Raw genomic sequence first — 24,001 nt, forward strand, 5'->3', positions numbered from 1 at the left:
TATCACCAAAAAATACAGTAAGTGTCCATTTGAAGACACTTCCTGGTTTTGCATTTTCAATATTATTTTATAAAAGTTACCAGTGTGCCATCATTACTTGGACAAACGTACTGTTGGTTTCTTCTTTTCTGGTTTTGTCACTGGCGACAACTGACGACAACTCTACGCACATTAATACTGGCGACAACAACATGTACTTCATATTAGGATGCATATATTAAACAAGACAGTTGAAAAATGCTGTTGAATTGCTTTATTTGTTATACATTTTATTAAAAATATAGAATTCATGAATTAGTTAGCTTTAGGTTGAGTAAACAAGTCGTAAATCCTCTACTATAAAACCAAAAGTACTGAATATATAATACAGAAACAGATACCATGCTGTATGATGTGTAACTTCCTGACATCGTCCTATTAAAGGTATAATAAAACTTGACATGACAGTTGGTACTCTAAGTAATTTGATGGCTTCTTAAGATATTGCAGCCTCCGTCTTTGACAATGATCCCCGGAGTCTGACATGGACATTCACTCTGTTGCTCAGACACTAGACAGTGATACACTGGAACACCCATCAACACACTGACAGGTTGACTCACACCTTGACCGATCACCTGACCTCAAACTCATCAAATTACAGATGTAACTACTTGCTATACATCAGTGAGCTAACGGCTGTAAAGCAGAGGGTGTTTATCTGCCGTTAACACTGATACAATTGATTAGTGGAATTTGGACAAAAACATTCAGTATGTATTTTTTATCAATAAAAATGAGATTACAATATTTTTAATGTGTAGGCGAGGATATGGAAACAAAATGCAATTTATATTATTACAGGAGTATAGTAAGATATTCTTATCTTATTGTATCTTGATGAAGTGTGCCATTACAAACAACTGCATCAGACGGGCTTCCAATATTTAGGTATCTATGACAGATGATATGTGGTTCAGTTATATACAAATTTGACAACTTGGGGACTTCATCTGCTCCTCAGGATCATTTTAGATTATGGCTGGATAAGTGATCTTTCTGTGTAATGTGTATTCTGGGGGTAAAATTTAAAGAGGCTCAAAAAGACAAAACCCACTGTGACATAAAAAAGACGGCCTAAACACACAAGTCATCATTTCTGCCACTAGGGGTCTCTTTATCAAAACAAAATACGTAACAATTTTCCATTTCCATTCATATATATGATGACATACTGTAGATTTGGTTTGGGTACTTAAATGGAAATACTGGTGACATGATTTAGAGCCATAGGAGGAGAATAAATGATGAAAAATTACAAAATTACATCACAAAAACATTTGAAAAATTAATTTGGCATCACTTTAACTGTTCAAGAGTGAAAAATCTGTGTGTATATGTCCATTGCAGACACCCAGGTGTGTGCGTGCTAATATTTAAATAATTGTCCTCATCACTAAAAATGTAATTGGATTAATTTTCTTTATATAGGATTGTAGCACTATTAGCAACTATGGTTCTATATTGTGAGGTTAATTGCCAATGTGTCCTCTGAGAAGACATGGTCAGAGTGATGGCTCAATTTTATTGCTGTCATGGCAAAGTTTAGAGATACAGGCACAAGAGAAAGAAATGTTCAGTCACTGTGCTTGACCTACACACAGAATTAGATCAAATCATTTTGGACACTTTGGAAGTTGTAACCGTAATGAAAGGCTGAAAACATGTACATATTCTGAAAAATATCTTTACAAACGGGGAGTTGCAATTATCTTGTACCTTCGAGGCACATTGGCGAAGCTGCTGTATTCCGGGGTGAGATCTACACTATCGGGTCCTTCGGGGCATGAGAAGGTAAAACGCTGCAGCAGTGACACCATGAAGAGGAAAATCTCCATCCGTGCGAGGGACTCTCCAACACAAGCCCTCTTTCCTGAGAGATAAAAACAAACAAATCAGTGAGAATTTGAATTTTATGCCCGAGATAAGTGGAACAATGATTGTAGGGACTGGGTTTTTAAATTGGTCCCATGAACACATCATAGAAAAGAGCTCAACTGTAAATAGGATTCAGCTAAAACAGAGAAAGTAAATTAAATTAATTACCTGCAGAGAATGGCAGGAATGCAGGATTTTTCTTAAAGTTGCCATTCTGGTCCAGGAAGTGCTGTGGATTGAAGGACCATGGGGTCGCCCACAGTTTTTCTTCTTTCAACACGGAGTGCAACAATGGAATGATCACTGTATTCTGTTGAGATGGGAAATTATATCAGGTAAAGCATTTCATCTGTAAACATTCTGCATCAGCGACACTATGATGAAACCACTGATGTAATTAAAGAGGGACGACATGTTTTGACTTCCTCCCATTGTACAAAAAGACACACACAAAAAAAAACATTGGTGGGTGCTGCCATCTTGCGCTGGTTACATTAGTTGGAACCAGAGTCTGTGCGGTACTGATAGAGCGCTGGAGCTGCATTATTGAGCTCAATCAATGGATGAAACCAGAATACCTTAGGAATTGTGTAACCTCTGAAAGAGATGTCCTTGAGTGAGTAGCGAGGGACGTTCATTGGGGCAATATCCATAAGCCGCTGAACTTCATGGACGACTGCATCTGTAAAGGGGAGGGATTTCCTGTCTTCCATACAAGGACTGCGCTCCTGTCCAATCACGGTCTCAATCTCCTGCTGCATGGTCTCTTTAAATGACAAAAAAACGAGGCAATTTAACTGATGCGACAATGGTGAAACAATTTGTAGCGGACCCTTGGCGTCAACAAGATGAGGCGGAGAGATTCATGACGGGTGCTCAAATTTTACTGTGTGCTGTAGCGCCGTGAAAACTATGAAAAGGAAATACAGAAAGAAAATAAAGAGATTAGATTAAATACATGAAACACTTGATTTACAGTTTCCTAATACAATTTCCAAACCCTCAATACAATCACCCCCATTCAATAATAAAATAAGAGATACATTTATTAAAAAAAAGGTTTACACTCAATGTTAAAACTTGATCAACAAAAAATAAATCTAGACACCTCAAGGATAAAAGTAATAGCCCAAAATTTGAGTTCCACACACCTCGTTCCACTTTACCAAGGGAGCTAATTGTTTGTTATGTTGAAGGTGCTGTTTGGAAAGCCATCTGCCTCCTAATAACAATAAAACAAATTTAAGACAGACTGCAGCAACCTATTCAACATGAAGATGGTACGTGATTACAATACATGGTTCAAAGCAAACTTACTCGGAGTACCACAAATAGTCCAGACAAAGGAGAGACTCAGCAGCGCAGATGCAGCGCCAACCCAGCAGAGACAAAGGAGAAGGCGATCGAGATGCGCACAGGTGAGGATGCGCACAGGTGAGCTTACAGGGCTCATAGTCTCCTCCCTTTTATACCTTGTTAAGACTTGCCACTAGATGGTAGTCCAGGGTCATTCACATGCTCAACAGACAGAATACAGAGAGAGGCTGAGGTGACAGCCCAAGACAAGTTACTGTTCTTTACACAATTAGTGGACTGGTTCATGAGTAAATCAGCAAACAAAACCTATTTTGATAGTCTTTCATAAGGCAAAAATACCCACAGTCACAGTCAAGGGCTACAGTATGTAACCTTAAGTCAATCAAAATAACATGTGAACCTACAATGATCTTGTAAATTGAGATGTGTTTCAAACAAAGTTGGGTAAGAGGATCTATTTAATGTGAAAGTAAAATAGACTTTCTGAACATGTGTAAGTGAGAGAGCTATTCTTTCACACAAGCCTCTAAGACCTACCCTGTATTTTGGGGTATCTGATCAGTACGTTTAGCCCAAATCTGATGGTTGAGCTGGCGGTTTCAGTTCCTGCCAGGAACAGATTCATCACTGTCGACACCAAGTTGTCAAGGTGGAACTCAGATGTGGGCAAATCCTTTTCCTAAAGAAATGAAACAACAACCATTTTACTGATAAGACTACTAACTACGTATTGTTACTATTATTATTATTATTAATATTATCATCAACATTGTTTTTATTACAGGGTGCATGTGCATTTGCATCAATGGATGACATAAGCAGCAAGCTAAACATGCTCAGAGACAATGAAACAGACGTGACTTTTAGTTCTGGTTAAGGACTAATAACCGGTTCTAATACGTAATACCTGGTCATACCTGACTGAGTCTCGTGAGAAAGCAGTCGATGTAATCCCTGGGCGAGCTCGGGTCCAGAGTGTCTTTGTGTTCCTGTATTTTTTTCATTGTAAACTCTCTAAGCACTTCAAATTTGTCAAAGGCCTTGTGATGTTTACCTGGCAGCCACTCCATAAGCCGAGGGAAGATATTGTACAGCTGTGATGGGGAGTGGAGAAGACTTTTGTTTGATATAACATGTTTCATAACTGGTTATAAAAGGAGTATCTGCATTCGTGACGCTGCTCAGATTGAAATGTAGGGACAGTTATATTATAATCATGGCCAAGATCTTGTTTAAAAACTCATCCTACCTGACCCCAGGGACTGCTGCCAAATTTCAGGGTCTCTGAGATTATCTCCAGGAGGTGGAGGAAGTGGTCATCGTCATAGCTGAAGCGTTGACCAAACACCAAGCAGCAGATCACATTGGACACAGTGCCACTCAGGAGATAGCTGGGATCAAAAGGTTTGGCTGGAGAGAAAAAAGGAGAAAATGCTCAGTCAACCTTCAGTGTGACTGTTAATAACACCACTTGGACTATTCTCTACCCCCCTATCTGAGTGGTATGTTCCATCTCCCCCACTGCAGTGGCGTGCACAGACTTTTTGAAGGGCAGGGGCGAAAAGAAGGGCACTTTAGCGCAAGTTTTTTTGCCCCCCAGAGTCCACTTTAGCGCGTGTTTTGGCTCCCAAGAGGGCAGTTTATCATGTTTTAACCAGCCAAGGGGACAGTTAAGTGTGTTTTGCCAACCAAGAGGGCACTTTGACACGCTTTTTTGGCTCCCAAGAGGGCACTTTAGCACACCTTTTGGCTCCCAGGAGGGCACTTTAGCGCGCGTTTTTCAACAATTGAGCCACGAGGGGGGGGCGACTGCCCCCCCTGCCCCCCCCTTGTGCACATCACTGCCCCACTGTCTTTTATTAATACCCATTATATTCATCCTTTGAATTGTCTGAAGCTGGAAATATCAAAACGCTCTCTTTGGCAGAATGTAATTCACACTGTTTGGAGCATTTGTCTCAAAAAGTTAAATATCATGTGCCTCATTTACAGTTAATTTAAGTCATTTTAAAGTCCAGAAATATTGCTCATTTGGAACAAAATAATGACCTTTCAGTCATGACCCTGTTTACCTAACATGCAAGGCAGCACACTCCCTGTCACGCACACAAACTTACCTTTGGTAGAATTTATGCGGGCTGCCAGATGTTTGCTCTCCTCCTGGATCCACGCTTCCATCCCCTTAAGTCCCATCCCAAAGTCTCTCAGCGTTGTCAGGGTGAAACGTCGCAACTGCCGCCAGCGCTCTCCATTACTCATCCCCAGACCTTTACAGATGTACAAATGGTAGATACAACTAACTCACGTGAAAGAAAAAGCTTGTTGTTTGTTGGTGTGAATATGAATAAATCAATTTGGGATCTGAGGGCTTCCAGAGACTTGGATTACATCCACATCTGCTTCAGTTGTTTGTGAGAAATGCTGCAGCACTGTTTTTGCTGGGAAGCTCCAGAAATGTCTTGTGGACTACACAACTCTACTTGACTTTCCAGCCACATGGCGAGAGTCTAACTAACAAACCAACTGTTGGCATTAATATGCAGATGATTAGATCACATGTTGACATGTTACCGTAGACCCTGGTGGCTCTCATGATGAAAGGAAGAGGACCTCTGCCTGTGAAATCATCTGCTTGCTCCACAAGTGCCTCCTTCACTGCATCATACCCGACCAGAACCACAGTGCGCTGACGGCCCAGGTACAGAGTCATCACAGGGCCATAGCTTTCACTGAGCTGAAGGTTAAACAGAGCAAAAAGACAGCCCTTTGTTTCTTGTGCAGACATGCAAGGAACAAAGCAAAGTAAATAAACCAGTAATACAGGGAGCAAAACACAGGGGCTCCTAACAAAAACACAAAACTGGAGCTACCACTTAGATTTAGGTAAGAGTTCAAAAGTAAATGAGAAAAAGTAGACTCAAAGCACAGTGTATCTAAATACCTCTTATTAATAAGTGAGGTTGGCAAAACTGCTCGATCAGCCTGGAGATTTATGAATATAAGGAATTTTAATCTAAATGCACGTGCAAGGTTGCATAACATGCTGTCATGAATCCAAAGCTCGTCATATTATGCACGGACAAGAAGAATTGGGCATTGTGTAAGAGTCACCGGGTCATATAAGGTTTAACGTTAAGTTAAAACCTTATATGACCCGGTGACACTTACACAATGCCCAATTGTAGTTCTGCACTGCACCGATAGGGCTCACTACAATTCGGTGTAAGAATCACCGGGTCACATAAGGTTTTGACTTAGGGACCATCAACAAATTATTCTTTAAACTCCTCCTGCCCAGTTTTGTTCGGGCGTATATCAGCAGCAGGACAACCAGGTGAGAAGTTGGCTACCTGACAGCAGCAGCAGCAGCAGCAGCAGAACAGCTGTGTGTCAGCTGTAATCAGGTGCTCTCTCTGAAGACTTCGTCAGCTGCAGGAGTTGGATCTCTGCTCTCGGGCAGCAGTATGGAGTTCTCTGTTACGTTCATGTCAGCAGGGCTGCTTGTTGTTCTGCTGTGGCTGCTGATCCTGAAGAGCCGCAGACAGATGTGTTTACCGCCCGGACCCTCCGGCCTGCCTGTCATAGGAAACCTGCTGCAGCTCGACAAAAAAGCTCCGTTCACAACTCTGCTGAAGGTGAGACGACAACTCTGTTTCTACACTCCGTTATGATATGTAGCATGTTTAATCTTCTTGTCTGTCCATAATATGACGAGCTTTGTCTGCTCTGGCTTCATGACAGCATGTTATGCAACCTTGCATGTGCATTTAGATTAAAATTCCTTATATTCATAAATCTCCAGGCTGATCGAGCAGTTTTGCCAACCCCACTTATTAATAAGAGGTATTTAGATACACTGTGCTTTGAGTCTACTTGTTCTCATTTACTTTTGAACTACCTTAATCTAAGTGGTCGCTCCAGTTTTGTGGTTTTGTTAGGAGCCCCTGTGTTTTGCTCCCTGTATTACTGGTTTATTTACTTTGCTTTGTTCCTTGCATGCCTGCACAAGAAACAAAGGGCTGTCTTTTTGCTCTGTTTAACCTTCAGCTCAGTGAAAGCTATGGCCCTGTGATGACTCTGTACCTGGGCCGTCAGCGCACTGTGGTACTGGTCGGGTATGATGCAGTGAAGGAGGCACTGGTGGAGCAAGCAGATGATTTCACAGGCAGAGGTCCTCTTCCTTTCATCATGAGAGCCACCAGGGGCTACGGTAACATGTCAACGTGTGATCTAATCATCTGCATATTAGTGCCAACAGTTGGTTTGTTAGTTAGACTCTCGCCATGTGACTGGAAAGTCAAGTAGAGTTGTGTAGTCCACAAGACATTTCTGGAGCTTCCCAGCACAAACAGTGCTGCAGCATTTCTCACAAACAACTGAAGCAGATGTGGATGTAATCCAAGTCTCTGGAAGCCCTCAGATCCCAAATTGATTTATTCATATTCGCACCAACAAACAACAAGCTTTTTCTTTCACGTGAGTTAGTTGTATCTACCATTTGTACATCTGTAAAGGTCTGGGGATGAGTAATGGAGAGCGCTGGCGGCAGTTGCGACGTTTCACCCTGACAACGCTGAGAGACTTTGGGATGGGACGTAAGGGGATGGAAGCGTGGATCCAGGAGGAGAGCAAACATCTGGCAGCCCGCATAATTTCTACCAAAGGTATGTATGTGTGTGTGACAGGGAGTGTGCTGCCTTGCATTTGAGGTAAACAGGGTCATGACTGAAAGGTCATTATTTTGTTCCAAATAAGCAATATTTCTGGACTTTAAAATGACTTAAATTAACTGTAAATGAGGCACATGATATTTAACTTTTTGAGACAAATGCTCCAAACAGTGTGAATTACATTCTGCCAAAGAGAGCGTTTTGATATTTCCAGCTTCAGACAATTCAAAGGATGAATATAATGTGTATTAATAAAAGACAGTGGGGGAGATGGAACATACCACTCAGATAGGGGGGTAGAGAATAGTCCAAGTCGTGTTATTAACAGTCACACTGAAGGTTGACTGAGCATTTTCTCCTTTTTTCTCTCCAGCCAAACCTTTTGATCCCAGCTATTTCCTGAGCGGCACTGTGTCCAATGTGATCTGCTGCTTGGTGTTTGGTCAACGCTTCAGCTATGACGATGACCACTTCCTCCACCTCCTGGAGATAATCTCAGAGACCCTGAAATTTGGCAGCAGTCCCTGGGGTCAGGTAGGATGAGTTTTTAAACAAGATCTTGGCCATGATTATAATATAACTGTCCCTACATTTCAATCTGAGCAGCGTCACGAATGCAGATACTCCTTTTATAACCAGTTATGAAACATGTTGTATCAAACAAAAGTCTTCTCCACTCCCCATCACAGCTGTACAATATCTTCCCTCGGCTTATGGAGTGGCTGCCAGGTAAACATCACAAGGCGTTTGAAAGATTTGAAGTGCTGAGAGAGTTTACAATGAAAAAAATACAGGAACACAAAGACACTCTGGACCCGAGCTCGCCCAGGGATTACATCGACTGCTTCCTCACGAGACTCAGTCAGGTATGACCAGGTATTACGCATTAGAACCGGTTATTAGTCCTTAACCAGAACTAAAAGTCACGTCTGTTTCATCGTCTCTGAGCATGTTTAGCTTGCTGCTTATGTCATCCATTGATGCAAATGCACATGCACCCTGTAATAAAAACAATGTTGATGATAATATTATCAATAATTATAGGAACAATACATAGTTAGTAGTCTTATCAGTAAAATGGTTGTTGTTTCATTTCTTTAGGAAAAGGATTTGCCCACATCTGAGTTCCACCTTGACAACTTGGTGTCGACAGTGATGAATCTGTTCCTGGCAGGAACTGAAACCGCCAGCTCAACCATCAGATTTGGGCTAAATGTACTGATCAGATACCCCAAAATACAGGGTAGGTCTTAGAGGCTTGTGTGAAAGAATATCTCTCTCACTTACACATGTTCAGCAAGTCTGATAACTTTCACATCAAATAGATCCTCTTACCCAACTTTGTTTGAAACACATCTCAATTTACAAGATCATTGTAGGTTCACATGTTATTTTCATTGACTTAAGGTTACATACTGTAGCTCTTGACTGTGACTGTGGGTATTTTTGCCTCATGAAAGACTATCAAAATAGGTTTTGTTTGTTGATTTCCTAACGAATCAGTCCACTAATTGTTTCACCATTGTTGCACCAGTTAAATAGCCTTGTTTCTTCTCATTTAAAGAGACCATGCAGCAGGAGATTGAGACCGTGATTGGACAGGAGCGCAGTCCTTGTATGGAAGACAGGAAATCCCTCCCCTTTACAGATGCAGTCGTCCATGAAGTTCAGCGGTTTATGGATATTGCCCCCATGAACATCCCTCGCCACTCGCTCAAGGACATCTCTTTCAGGGGTTACACAATTCCTAAGGTATTCTGGTTTCATCCATTTACTTAAGCTAAGATGAAAATATGCAGGTCGCCCCCTGGTGGCCAGCTGCAGCATAGGACATAATACCTACAGCTTCCATGATCACAGATGGGACAAATAAATTTTTCCCAAAAAATACTTCTGTTAAAGTGTTTGAACTATTTGCTGCTAATAAAACGAGGGTAAATGGTCATCATTGAAAGCTGAGCCTTGCTCACGATTGAGCTCAATAATGCAGCTCCAGCGCTCTGTCAGTACCGCACAGACTCTGGTTCCAACTAATGTAACCAGCGCAAGATGGCAGCACCCACCAACGTTTTTTCTGTGTGTCTCTTTGTACAATGGGAGGAAGTGAAAACATGTCATCCCTCTTTAATTACATCAGTGGTTTCATCATAGTGTCGCTGATGCAGAATGTTTACAGATGAAATGCTTTACCTGATATAATTACGTGTCTCAACAGAATACAGTGATCATTCCATTGTTGCACTCCGTGTTGAAAGAAGAAAAACTGTGGGCGACCCCATGGTCCTTCAATCCACAGCACTTCCTGGACCAGAATGGCAACTTTAAGAAAAATCCTGCATTCCTGCCATTCTCTGCAGGTAATTAATTTAATTTAATTTACTTTCTCTGTTTTAGCTGAATCCTATTTACAGTTGAGCTCTTTTCTGTGAGGTGTTCATGGGACCAATTTAAAAACCCAGTCCCTACAATCATTGTTCCACTTATCTCGGGCATAAAATTCAAATTCTCACCGATTTTGTTTGTTTTTATCTCTCAGGAAAGAGGGCTTGTGTTGGAGAGTCCCTCGCACGGATGGAGATTTTCCTCTTCATGGTGTCACTGCTGCAGCGTTTCACCTTCTCATGCCCCGAAGGACCCGATAGTGTAGATCTCACCCCGGAATACAGCAGCTTCGCCAATGTGCCTCGAAGGTACAAGATAATTGCAACTCCCCGTTTGTAAAGATATTTTTCAGAATATGTACATGTTTTCAGTCTTTCAAGTGTATGATTTGTGTGTAGGTCAAGCACAGTGACTGAACATTTCTTTCTCTTGTGCCTGTATCTCTAAACGTTGCCATGGCAGCACTAAAACTGAGTTATCGCTCTGACCATGTCTTCTCAGAGGTTACTGGGGCGCACATTGGAAATTAACCTCACAATATAGAAACATAGTTGCCAATAGTGCTACAATCCTATACGAAGAAAAATAATCCAATTACATTTTTAGTGACGAAAACAATCTTCACTTCACATTTACACAAAGATATTCACACTTAAACAGTTAAAGTGATGCCAAATGAATTTTTCAAATGTTTTTGTAATGTAATTTTGTAATTTTTCATCATTTATTTTCCTCTTATGGCTTTAAATCATGTCACCAGTATTTCCATTCAAGTACCCAAACCAAATCTAGAGTATGTCATCATATATATGAATGGAAATGGGAAATTGTTACGTATGTTGTTTTGATAATGAGACCCCTAGTGGCAGAAATGATGACTTGTGTGTTTAGGCCGTCTTTTTTATTATGTCACAGTGGGTTTTGTCTTTTTGAGCCTCTTTGAATTTTACCCCCGGAATACACATTACACAGAAAGATCACTTATCCATTTATAATCTAAAATGATCCTGAGGAGCAGATGAAGTCCCCAGTTGTCAAATTTGTATATAATTGAACCATATATCATCTGTCATAGATACCTAAATATTGGAAGCCCGTCTAATGTAGTTGTTTGTAATGGCACACTTCATAAACATTAGGATACAGTATCGTACTATAGTCCTGTAATAATATCAATTGCATTTTGTTTCCATATCCTCGCATACACATTAAAAATATTGTAATCTCATTTTTATTGATAAAAAATACATACTGAATGTTTTGTCCAAATTCCACTAATCAATTGTATTTGTCTTAACGGCAGATAAACACCCTCTGCTTTACAGCCGTTAGCTCAATGATGTTTAGCAAGTAGTTACATCTGTAATTTGATGAGTTTGAGGTCAGGTGATGGGTCAAGGTGTGAGTCAACCTGTCAGTGTGTTGATGGGTGTTCCAGTGTATCACTGTCTAGTGTCTGAGCAACAGAGTGAATGTCCATGTCAGACTCCGGGGATCATTGTCAAAGACGGAGGCTGCAATATCTTAAGAAGCCATCAAATTACTTAGAGTACCAACCGTCATGTCAAGTTTTATTAAACCTTTAATAGGACGATGTCAGGAAGTTACACATCATACAGCATGGTATCTGTTTCTGTATTATATATTCAGTACTTTTGGTTTTATAGTAGAGGATTTACAACTTGTTTACTCAACTTCACTTATGTATTTTTTATAAAATGTATGAAAAATAAAGCAATTCAACAGCACTTTTCAACTGTCTTGTTCAATATATGCATCCTAACAGTATTAATGTGCGTAGAGATCAGTTGTCGTCAATGACATAGCCAGAAAAGAAGAAACCAACAGTACGTTTGTCCAAGTAATGATGGCACACTGGTAACTTTTATAAAATAATATTGAAAATGCAAAACCAGGAAGTGTCTTCAAATGGACACTTACTGTATTCTTTGGTGATAATGCAGTAAGTTTGTTGCCTAATCTGCAGCTGTAAAAGCCCTAACTATTGTGTGTTATACTAAGAATGGTAAGAGTCATTGTTAATTGACATGTGAAACTGATCAAAGAAGTGAAATACACTGCCTGACAGTCACATGAAGAATATATGTAACTTTATTCAAACGGTTGCACAAAGCAAACTACAAGTCCATCTTTGTCAGCTCAGCCACAAACTTGTGGACCAATTTGTTGCTTTGTTAAATGTTGGGCAGGTGGTATTTATGCTTCACCTGTTTCTTGACATCCGGTGCTGGTGAAATGTTGCTGTTTGGTAACTGTGGCAGGTACTGTGCCTAAAGAGAGGAAAGGGGAAGAGAGAGTGAAAAGAGGACTATGTCTTGTTCATTTCTCAAAGTCTTCTTTGACAGTGTTAGTTTGAATTGATGCCAAGTCAAAATGTATGGCAGTGGTAAAGAAGCAGCTCTTGTGTGTCTAACAAATGTAAGGAGTGTATCATATGTGCACAGTCTGCTAGTTTCGGGTAGTTTAATGATTTCTTACACCATTAAGCCACAGTGTTTCATACTCACCCCTGCCTGTCTACGTCGAGAGGCTTTGTCATGTCGTCTTCCAAGGCGCTCACCATCCCGGCCCCAGTTGGCTCCTCCTTCTTCTTGGAGGTAAGGCAGCTCCAGCAGCTCTTCACAGGACAGCCGGAGAGAAGGGTCCATCACCAGGCATGACTGACCACGAGAAGACACACGGAGTAAGCATGGTGGAACGTATGCATCTCAGAATGTAAACTTTAATCATTTCTTCTGTCGCTGTATGTTATGCACTACAGTCTTACAAGCTAGGTTTTTAAGGCTTATGTGATATCCAAGAGTTTAGTCAGATAACGACTGGCCGAAACTAAAAGATTTTTTTAAAAATCCCTTAAATTTGTGACTGTGACTAACTACAGTATCTAATGATAAAACTATTAATAAATGACATAAATACAGTTTATTTTCCTATTTTTTTCCAAAGTGAAATCTTATTGTCACTAACTCATTAATATACAATATGAAATACACAATATGCTGATATGACACATCTGTGATAAGCTAAAATCATGCCGGTGTATCAGACATACCTTCATAACTTGGAGGGCCTGAAGCGACGCTCCATAGAAGCGCTTTTCCAAGGGCTCCTGAGAGCAAAAGTAAATGGGGAACAGAAACTTCACACTTCAACATACTGCACTTCCTTATCCAAAAAGAACATAAGCAATGATAACAGGACTCGTACCGTCGTGTCAGGCTCAGGAATACTGACTCCACTGAAGAAAACATTGGAGCGGAAGACCTGCTGGTGACGAGGAATCAGGTCACCTGACATCAGAAATGAGATCATCAAAATCACCATCAATCACAAAAATGTTATTAGCGTGTGTGTCTCTGATTTAGTGGAAACCTTTGTTATCATCTCCACAATTATGCAAGTTAGTTTTTGCACCCACAGGCAGATGATTTCTTGATGTGGTCTGCTATTAACGTACCAAGAGTTTTTCGAATGAGGTAGAGCTGGTCAACATCAGACTTCCCGGGCCACAGTGGATTTCCATGTAGCAGCTCAGCAAAGACACAGCCAAGAGCCCACACATCTACAGGAGGACCGTACTGAGTATCTCCGACCAGCAGCTCCGGGGCGCGGTACCAGCGGGTCGCTACGTAGTCGATTACTGAGTGTGGTTAGAAATGCTCAATTCTCAGTTCTTTGCCCTGTCTGCTCTTGATAATAACGGTTATAAACTGGTAGGCAAGACACATTGAACTGAGATTGCAATTCCATGGAGAAAATAAGCTACGGAACTCAGGGCTTCCAAACAAGAGGAAGCTGCTGGAGTGGTGAGTTATGTTCACTTTACAATAGAAATCTGGCAAAGCTAGCAGATGTTTCATGCCTCGAACTATGTGCTGGGACCCTATTTGTACTGTTGCTGAAGTTTAGTGCTGGTCTGAGCATTATTTGTGGCTATGAGTGGCTTTTTGATGGCGGTTTCATCTTGGAGGCGTATACTGCAGTGTGGTGCAGTCTTTTCTAAGGTAACTAAAACTACGTAAGCTAGCGGTCTGCAAACTTGATCTTTCGGGGGGGGGGGGGGGGGTCTTACTCGGTGTCACAGTGTGTTAGACCATGGATTAAATTTACACCGGAATATCCCTTTAACATAACAGATTATCCCAAAGTTTTTTCCAACCTGATTCATTCGAATGAGAAAGCAGTCAATATAGTCTCTCGGGGAGCTGGGGTCCAGTGTCTCTTTGTGCTCTTGGATCTTCTTCTCAACAAACTCTCTCAACTCCTTCATTTGGGCAAAAATAGCATGCTGTGGGCCGGGCAGATGCTCTACGAGCCAGGGAAAGATGTTGTACATCTGTGGAAGGAAGGCACAGAGCAAACTGCAGCTTTGTTTCTCAGGGAGTAACATCAACATGTAAATAAAAGTGTTGTTGCTGCAATCATTCCGAAGTCTTTTTCAGAAAAACATTATTTCTTGAAGATGATATAAGGACACCACATGACAACCAGATTTAAAAAACATGCATTTGTATTTCTTCAGAAGACCATCATCCTCTGACTTTCCAGCTATCACCTCCACTCACCTCACCCATGGCGCCACTACTGAACTTTAAAACATCATCGATGATGTTGAGGAGACATCCTTTGGCCTTGTGGCATAAAGTTGTGTGAGTCTGTAGACATCTACTCTCTGTCTGGCGCGAAGGCCTCTCTGAGGCTTTCCCACCTATTGTTTTCATCCATCATCTATTTTTTTGTATTTTTTAAGGCTCTATTTGACTGTCAATAGACTTGTGCAGACATGCATGAAGTGCATGTTTTTTTCTAGAAGTGTTTGATTAATTAGGTGTTTCCTTTGTTCACCTTTGTTCTTAAACAAACTTGACGATTACGCAACCATGAACCTACAGTGAAACGTGTGCTCTTACTACAACACGCCTTATAGTGAGCGAGGACGTTTGATTCTGTGCTCCTTAGAGTCAGCCGGCAGGCACACTGATCCTAAAATGGTATTGTAGGCGGAGTTGGACCTGCAGCCAGGTAAAGGGTTGGCCACCTGACAGCAGCAGCAGCCTGCAGGAAGGCGGGGCTGGACGGTCCAGCCCCGCCTTCCTGCAGGCTGCTGCTGCTGTCAGGTGGCCAACCTCTCACCTGGTTGTCCTGCTGCTGATTTACGCCCAACAAAACAACAAAATTTGTTGATGGTCCCTGAGTGAAACCTTATGTGACGTGGTGACTCTTACACAATGCCGAATTGTAGTGAGCCCTATCGGCGCAGTGCAGAACTACAATTGGGCATTGTGTAAGAGTGACCGGGTCATATAAGGTTTTACTTAAAGTAAAACCTTATATGACTTAAAGTAAAACCTTATATGACTTAAAGTAAAATCTTATATGACCCGGTGACTCTTACACAATGCCGAATTGTAGTTCTGCACTGCACCGATAGGGCTCAAGAAGGTAATTTTAGGATCAGTGTGCCTGCCGGCCGACTCGGAGTCCAACTTCCTCGCTCACTGTAAGGTGTGTTGTAGTAAGAGCACATGTTTAACTGGAAGTTCATGGTTGCCTCCCAGAGTCCCAGCAGATAGTTCGAGGCATCAAACATTTACAGCTGCAGATTAGGCAACAAACTTACTGTATTTGTCCATTTTAAGACACTTCCTGGTTTTGCATGTTCAATATTATTTTATAAAAGTTACCAGTGTGCCATCATCACTTGGACAAACATACTATTGGTTTCTTCTTTTCTGGCTATGTCATTGACGACAACTGATCTCTACGCAAATTAATACTGGCGACAAAAACATGTACTTCATATTAGGATGCATATATTGAACAAGACAGTTGAAAAATGCTGTTGAATTGCTTTATTTGTTATACATTTTATTAAAAATATAGAATTCATATATTAGTTAGCTTTAGGTTGAGTAAACAAGTTGTAAATGCTGTACTATGAAACCAAAAGTACTGAATATATAATACAGAAACAGATACCATGCTGTATGATGTGTAACTTCCTGACATCGTCCTATTAAAGGTTTAATAAAACTTGACATGACGGTTGGTACTCTAAGTAATTTGATGGGTTCTTAAGATATTGCAGCCTCCGTCTTTGACAACGATCCCCGGAGTCTGACATGGACATTCACTCTGTTGCTCAGACACTAGACAGTGATACACTGGAACACCCATCAACACACTGACAGGTTGACTCACACCTTGACCCATCACCTGACCTCAAACTCATCAAATTACAGATGTAACTACTTGCTAAACATCATTGAGCTAACGGCTGTAAAGCAGAGGGTGTTTATCTGCCGTTAAGACAAATACAACTGATTAGTGGAATTTGGACAAAACATTCAGTAGGTATTTTCTATCAATAAAAATTAGATTACAACATTTTTAATGTGTACGCGAGCATGTTATGCGGATATGGAAACAAAATGCAATTTATATTATTACAGGAGTATAGTACGATATTCTTATCTTATCTTATTGTATCTTGATGAAGTGTGCCATTACAGACAACTACATAAGGCGGTCTTCCAATATTTAGGTATCTATGACAGATGATATGTGGTTCAATTATATACAAATTTGACAACTGGAGACTTCATCTGCTCCTCAGGATCATTTTAAATCATGGCTGGATAAGTGATCTTTCTGTGTAATGTGTCTTCTGGGGGAAAATCTAAACAGGCTCAAAAAGACAAATGCCATTGTGACATAATAAAAAAGACAGCCTAAACACACAAGTCATCATTTCTGCCACTAGGGGTCTCTTTATCTTAACAACATACTTAACATTTTTCCATTTCCATTCATATATATGATGACATACTGTAGATTTGGTTTGGGTACTTAAATGGGAATACTGGTGACATGATTTAAAGCCATAGGAGGAGAATACATGATGAAAAATTACATTACAAAAACATTTGAAAAATTCATTTGGCATCACTTAAACTGTTCAAGTGTGAAAATCTGTGTGTATATGTCCATTGCAGACACCCAGTTGTGTGTGTGGTAATATTTCAGTAACCAGTGAAGATTGTCTTCGTCACTAAAAATGTAATTGGATTTTTTTAACTTTATATAAGATTGTAGCACTATTGGCAACTATGTTTCTATATTGTGAGGTTAATTGTCAATATGTCCTCCTGTGACCTCTGAGAAGACATGGTCAGAGCGATGGCTCAATTTTAGTGCTGTCATGGCAAAGTTTAGAGATACAGGCACAAGAGAAAGAAATGTTCAGTCACTGTGCTTGACCTACACACAGAATTAGATCAAATCATACGCATTTTGGAAGTTGTAACCTTAATGAAAGGCTGAAAACATGTACATATTCTGAAAAATATCTTTACAAACGGGGAGTTGCAATTATCTTGTACCTTCGAGGCACATTGGCGAAGCTGCTGTATTCCGGGGTGAGATCTACACTATCGGGTCCTTCGGGGCATGAGAAGGTGAAACGCTGCAGCAGTGACACCATGAAGAGGAAAATCTCCATCCGTGCGAGGGACTCTCCAACACAAGCCCCCTTTCCTGAGAGATAAAAACAAACAAATCAGTGAGAATTTGAATTTTATGCCCGAGATAAGTGGAACAATGATTGTAGGGACTGGGTTTTTAAATTGGTCCCATGAACACATCATAGAAAAGAGCTCAACTGTAAACACGAAAATGTCTTTGACGAGCAGGTCTGAGGATTCAGCGACGTTTTCTGAGTAAAACATAGAGAAAGGTAATTAAATTAATTACCTGCAGAGAATGGCAAGAAGGCAGGATTTTTCTTAAAGTTGCCATTCTGGTCCAGGAAGTGCTGTGGATTGAAGGACCATGGGGTCGCCCACAGTTTTTCTTCTTTCAACACGGAGTGCAACAATGGAATGATCACTGTATTCTGTTGAGACACGTAATTATATCAGGTAAAGCATTTCATCTGTAAACATTCTGCATCAATGATACTATGATGAAACCACTGATGTATAAAGAGGGACGACATGTTTTGACTTCCTGAGCTGCATTATTGAGCTCAATCGTGAGCAAGGCTCAGCTTTCAATGATGACCATTTACCCTCGTTTTATAGCAGCAAATAGTTCAAACACTTTAACAGAAGAAACTATTTTTTGGGAAAAATGTATTTGTCCCATCTGTGATCATGGAAGCTGTAGGTATTATGTCCTATGCTGCAGCTGGCCACCAGGGGGCGACCTGCATATTTTCATCTTAGCTTAAGTAAATGGATGAAACCAGAATACCTTAGGAATTGTGTAACCCCTGAAAGAGATGTCCTTGAGTGAGTAGTGAGGGATGTTCATGGGGACAATATCCATAAACCGCTGAACTTCATGGAGGACTGCATCTGTAAAGGGCAGGGATTTCCTGTCTTCCATACAAGGACTGCGCTCCTGTCCAATCACGGTCGCAATCTCCTGCTGCATGGTCTCTTTAAATGAGAAGAAACAAGGCTATTTAACTGGTGCAACAATGGTGAAACAATTAGTGGATTGATTCATTAGTAAATCAGCAAACAAAACCTGTTGATAGTCTGTCATGCAGCAAAATGCAACCTAGGCTTTTTTTGTGAATGTATACAAGTCTGTCCTCCATGTTATGTCGCATTCCAAGATGACGACTGGGAGCGGAACAAGCAACTACTAGTAAACTCTGTGTACACAAACAATGTTCTCAATGCTCGTGTTCATGTGTAGAGACCCTGGTGATACTACGAGCGAAGTTTCATGTTGTGTCGAGCCTTCTTAGTGTTTTAAAAATAGAGGGTTTGATGCTCCCATTGAGTTTGACTCATACACATTCACAAAAAAAGCCTAGGTTGCATTTTGGCGAAAGTTTCACTTTAAGCCAATGAAAATAACATGTGTAAACTGTAAACTCTTGTAAACTGAGATGTGTTTCAAACAAAGTTGGGTAAGAGGATCTATTTAATGTGAAAGTCAAATAGACTTGCTGAACATGTCTAAGTAAGAGAGATATTCTTTGACACAAGCCGCTAAGACCTACCCTGTATTTTGGGGTATCTGATCAGTACATTTAGCCCAAATCTGATGGTTGAGCTGGCGGTTTCAGTTCCTGCCAGGAACAGATTCAACACTGTCGACACCAAGTTGTCATAGTGGAACTCAGATGTGGGCAAATCCTTTTCCTAAAGAAATGAAACAACAACCATTTTACTGATAAGACTACTAACTATGTATTGTTATTGTGTTATCATTGTTATTATTATAGGGTGCATGTGCATTTGCATCAATGAATGACATAAGCAGCAAGTTCAACATGCTCAGAGACGATGAAACAGACATGACTTTTAGTTCTGGTTAATGAACTGATGTTGGTCGTACCTGACTGAGTCTCGTGAGGAAGCAGTCGATGTAATCCCTGGGCGAGCTCGGGTCCAGAGTGTCCTGGTGCTCCTGTATTTTTTTCATCGTAAACTCTCTCAGCTCTTCAATTCTGCCAAACGCCTTGTGATGTCGACCCGGCAGCCATTCCATCAGCCGAGGGAAGATATTGTACAGCTGTGATGGGGAGTGGAGAAGACTTGTGATGCTGCTCAGATTGAAATGTAGGGACAGTTATATTATAATCATTGCCAAGATCTTGTTTAAAAACGCATCCTACCTGACCCCAGGGACTGCTGCCAAATTTCAGGGTCTCTGAGATTATCTCCAGGAGGTGGAGGAAGTGGTCATCGTCATAGCTGAAGCGTTGACCAAACACCAAGCAGCAGATCACATTGGACACAGTGCCGCTCAGGAAATAGCTGGGATCAAAAGGTTTGGCTGGAGAGAAAAAAGGAGAAAATGCTCAGTCAACCTTCAGTGTGACTGTTAATAACAAGACTTGGACTATTCTCTACCCCCCCTATCTGAGTGGTATGTTCCATCTCCCTCAGTGTCTTTTATTAATACCCATTATATTCATCCTTTGAATTGTCCCCTCACATGCAAGGCAGCACACTCCCTGTCACGCACACATACTTACCTTTGGTAGAATTTATGCGGGCTGCCAGATGTTTGCTCTCCTCCTGGATCCACGCTTCCATTCCCTTTCGTCCCATCCCAAAGTCTCTCAGCGTTGTCAGGGTGAAACGTCGCAACTGCCGCCAGCGCTCTCCATTACTGATCCCCAGACCTTCAAAGATGTACACATGGTAGATACAACTAACTCACATGAAAGAAGAAGCTTGCTGCTTTGCTGTGAATAAATCTTTGCAAATCAATTTCGGATCTGAGGGCTTCCAGAGACTTGGATTACACCCACATCTACTTCAGTTGTTTGTGAGAAATGCTGCAGCACTGTTTTTGCTGGGAAGCTCCAGAAATGTTTTCTGGACTACAAAACTGAGCTGTTCTTTTAAACTAGGATAAAGTAGCGAGTTGGAAAGTGTGTGTGGTGTGGCTGCAGGGAAAACAAATATTCGGGAATATTAAACTAACAAACCAGTTTATTGATCTGATGATTAGATCACATGTTGACATGTTACCGTAGCCCCTGGTGGCTCTCATTATGAAAGGAAGAGGACCTCTGCCTGTGAAATCATCTGCTTGCTCCACAAGTGCCTCCTTCACTGCATCATACCCGACCAGAACCACAATGCGCTGACGGCCCAGGTTCAGAGTCATCACAGGGCCATAGCTTTCACTGAGCTGAAGGTTAAACAGAGCAAAAAGACAGCCCTTTGTTTCTTGTGCAGGCATGCACAGAACAAACCAAAGTCAATAAACTAGTACTGCAGGGAGCAAAACACAGGGGCTGGGCTCCTAACAAAAACAAAACACTAGAGACTTGGTAAGAGTTTGAAAGAAAATGTGAAAAAGTAGACTTAAAGCAAAGTGTATCTACATATCTCTTATTAATAAGTAAGGTTGGCAAGACTGCTCAATCAGGCAGGGGATTTATGCATAGAAGGAATTTTAATACTGTAATAAAGCCAAAGCAGACAAAGCTCATCATATTATGTACAGACAAGATGTTTAAAAAAGCTTCATATGATACCAGAGAGTAGAAACAGGGTTGTTTTCTGACCTTCAGCAGAGTTTTGAACGGAGCTCTTTTGTCGAGCTGCAGCAGGTTTCCTATGACAGGCAGGCCGGAGGGTCCGGGCGGTAAACACATCTGTCTGCGGCTCTTCAGGATCAGCAGCCACAGCAGAACAACAAGCAGCCCTGCTGACATGAATGTAACAGAGAACTCCATACTGCTGCACGAGAGCAGAGATCCAACTCCTGCAGCTGACGAGGGTTGAAGTCTTCAGAGAGAGCACCTGATTACAACTGACACACAGCTGGGACTGCTCCTGCTCCTGCTGCTGCTGTCAGGTGACCAACCTTTCACCCAGTGGCGGTTCTAGACCAGGTTTTATAGGGGGGCCAGGTTGGGGCCGGCTTTTTTGTTGGGGGTCACATACAACCCAGGAAAAAAAGACAAATCCCTCATTCAACAAGGGATAAATGGAACTTAAAACAGTGTTTACAATTTCAACAATTTTCATTGGGTGGTAAACTGCTGATTTATTTCTGTCTTTCCCTTCAGTTCAAAATCATTGCAAGAAATCTGTCATTGTATTATTGATGCAGACTCCCTTTCAGGGGGGGGCCACAGGGGGGTCCAGACTCTGAGTTACAGGGGCACTGGCCTGCCCCTGCTTTCATCTGGTTGTCCTGCTGCTGATTTACGGCCAAAGAAAACTCAGCAGGAGGAGTTTGTGTCGTTCAAAGAATAATTTGTTGATGGTCCCTAAGGAAACCCCCCTATGAGTTCACCGTCTTGTGTCTCGAATATCCACCTTAAAACTAACCTCAACACAGTTTTTGTCCATCCATTTATTTGCAAAACCTGCATATTAGTTTTAATCACAAATAGAAAATTATATACTAATTGGGCTTTGTGCATGGAACACATCTTTTGGATTGAAAATGCTGCTGAAATGTTGTTTTTAATAGCCATGTCATGTGACCCAGTGACTCTTACACAATGCGGAAATCTCAAAAGAGGTACATTTGTGAAGATTATCGTGATGAACAAAAGTATCTAAAATGTATGTTTTCCACAGAGATTATTTTCAGCAATATTTCATAGCCATAGGCTTTTTGTTGATGGAATCAGGGGGATGCTAACTTCCTGGATAGCCTACAATACTACATCATCCCTGCAACAACTTTGACACATGACTACATTATTACACAAAATGTATTCATGGGTCAAGATGTTATCATGATATCCTCTTTATATGGCTCTACAACATACTGCAATCACTGCATCTTACATTTTACTAACATCATATTTGGTAAAAAGAGATCAAGCTAGAAATAATAGATTTTAGTTTTTTTATTGAATCACCGTTTCTTAAATTTTTTTTTTCCTTTTCCTTCTTCTAGTTTCAAATTGTCTTTTTCCTATGAAAAGTGGGAGAAAAAGGTGTTTTTAAAAAGTTTTTTTTTTTTTTTTTAATTCATGGTTGCGAGAAAAGTGTGAGAAAATCAGAGTATCCCAGAGTAAACCCTATGTCATTACAGAAGAAACATCAAAATTCAGAGAGGCACAGGTGTCCAGCTGTTACGGGCCAGTTTCCAATTGTATATTTCCTATGGAAAGTGAGAGAAGAAGTTGTTTTGTTTTTTTTTAAAGTTTTGTGAAAAGTTTTTTAAAGCTAACCCGGACATCAAGTGTAGCCTCCTGCTCCAGCGGTCTCCATACATTGACGGAGGCCCGAGGAGTAGGGACTAGTCTGGATATCAAGGTAGCCTCCTGCTACCAATTAGCTTTTGAGGGCTTCAAGGCCCCCATTGGCTTCATGGTTGCGAGGAGAGTGGGAGAAACCGGAGCATCCCGGAGTAAACCCTATGTCACCACAGAAGAAACCTCAAAATTCAAAGAAGCTCAGGTCTCTGGCCGTTATGGGCCAGTTTCCAATTGTCTATTTCCTACTGAAAGGGAGAGAAGAAGTTGTTTTTTTTAAGTTTCATGAAAAGTTTTTTAAAGCCAACCTGGATATCAAGGTAGCCTCCTGCTCCACTGGTCTCCATACATTGACAGAGGCCAGAGGAGTAGGAAGAAGCCTGGATATCAAGGTAGCATCCTACTACCAATAAGCTTTTAAGGGCTTAAAAGCCCCCATTGACTTCATGTTTGCGAGGAAAGTGGGAGAAACCGGAGCATCCCGGAGTAAACCCTATGTCACGTCAGGTCTCAGGCCATTAAGGGCCAGTTTCAAATTGTCTATTTCCTACTGAAAGTGAGAGAAAAAGTTGTTTTTTTGTAAGTTTTGTGAAAAGTTTTTTTAAGCCAACCCGGATATCAAGGTAGCCTCCTGCTCCACTGGTCTCCATACATTGACAGAGGCCAGAGGAGTAGGAAGAAGCCTGGATATCAAGGTAGCATCCTGCTACCAATAAGCTTTTAAGGGCTTAAAAGCCCCCATTGACTTCATGGTTGCGAGGAAAGTGGGAGAAACCGGAGCATCCCGGAGTAAACCCTATGTCACGTCAGGTCTCAGGCCATTAAGGGCCAGTTTCAAATTGTCTATTTCCTACTGAAAGTGAGAGAAAAAGTTGTTTTTTGTAAGTTTTGTGAAAAGTTTTTTTAAGCCAACCCGGATATCAAGGTAGCCTCCTGCTCCACTGGTCTCCATACATTGACAGAGGCCAGAGGAGTAGGAAGAAGCCTGGACATCAAGGTA

General features: G+C 41.2%; 4 protein-coding genes across 5 annotated transcripts; 1 reads left to right on the plus strand and 3 right to left on the minus strand.

The window, feature by feature from the left end:
- Positions 1-238: 238 nt before the first annotated feature.
- On the minus strand, positions 239-3,507 carry LOC115575746 (putative inactive cytochrome P450 2G1). Of its 2 annotated transcripts, XM_030408029.1 has the most exons (5): positions 3,235-3,355; positions 3,069-3,139; positions 2,496-2,683; positions 2,086-2,227; positions 239-1,912 (listed from the first exon to the last, which is right to left on the minus strand). In XM_030408029.1, the coding sequence occupies exons 3-5, from the start codon at positions 2,676-2,678 to the stop codon at positions 1,728-1,730; spliced, it is 510 nt and encodes a 169-aa protein (XP_030263889.1). In that variant the 5' UTR covers positions 2,679-2,683; positions 3,069-3,139; positions 3,235-3,355; the 3' UTR covers positions 239-1,727. The 2 variants fall into 2 exon arrangements, with proteins under 2 accessions (XP_030263889.1, XP_030263881.1); XM_030408021.1 differs by lacking the exon at positions 3,069-3,139 and having other exon boundaries at positions 3,235-3,507.
- Positions 3,508-6,495: 2,988 nt separating this feature from the next.
- LOC115575701 (cytochrome P450 2F3-like) lies at positions 6,496-12,034 on the plus strand. The gene is made up of 9 exons (XM_030407942.1): positions 6,496-6,869; positions 7,282-7,444; positions 7,749-7,898; positions 8,278-8,438; positions 8,594-8,770; positions 9,006-9,147; positions 9,469-9,656; positions 10,120-10,261; positions 10,441-12,034. Exons 1-9 carry the CDS (start codon positions 6,699-6,701, stop codon positions 10,623-10,625), a joined length of 1,479 nt encoding a protein of 492 aa, XP_030263802.1. The 5' UTR covers positions 6,496-6,698; the 3' UTR covers positions 10,626-12,034.
- On the minus strand, positions 12,033-14,618 carry LOC115575760 (cyclin-dependent kinase-like 1). Its single transcript, XM_030408041.1, has 3 exons — positions 14,467-14,618; positions 12,815-12,967; positions 12,033-12,577 (listed from the first exon to the last, which is right to left on the minus strand). The coding sequence occupies exons 1-3, from the start codon at positions 14,575-14,577 to the stop codon at positions 12,482-12,484; spliced, it is 360 nt and encodes a 119-aa protein (XP_030263901.1). The 5' UTR covers positions 14,578-14,618; the 3' UTR covers positions 12,033-12,481.
- Positions 14,619-16,144: 1,526 nt separating this feature from the next.
- LOC115575690 (cytochrome P450 2G1-like) lies at positions 16,145-22,482 on the minus strand. Its single transcript, XM_030407931.1, has 9 exons — positions 21,349-22,482; positions 20,807-20,969; positions 20,305-20,454; positions 19,942-20,102; positions 19,662-19,838; positions 19,324-19,465; positions 18,561-18,748; positions 18,060-18,201; positions 16,145-17,843 (listed from the first exon to the last, which is right to left on the minus strand). Exons 1-9 carry the CDS (start codon positions 21,517-21,519, stop codon positions 17,659-17,661), a joined length of 1,479 nt encoding a protein of 492 aa, XP_030263791.1. The 5' UTR covers positions 21,520-22,482; the 3' UTR covers positions 16,145-17,658.
- Between the last annotated feature and the right edge of the window lie 1,519 nt (positions 22,483-24,001).

This window comes from Sparus aurata, chromosome 2, assembly GCF_900880675.1.
Source record: "Sparus aurata chromosome 2, fSpaAur1.1, whole genome shotgun sequence".
Classification (NCBI taxonomy): domain Eukaryota; kingdom Metazoa; phylum Chordata; class Actinopteri; order Spariformes; family Sparidae; genus Sparus; species Sparus aurata.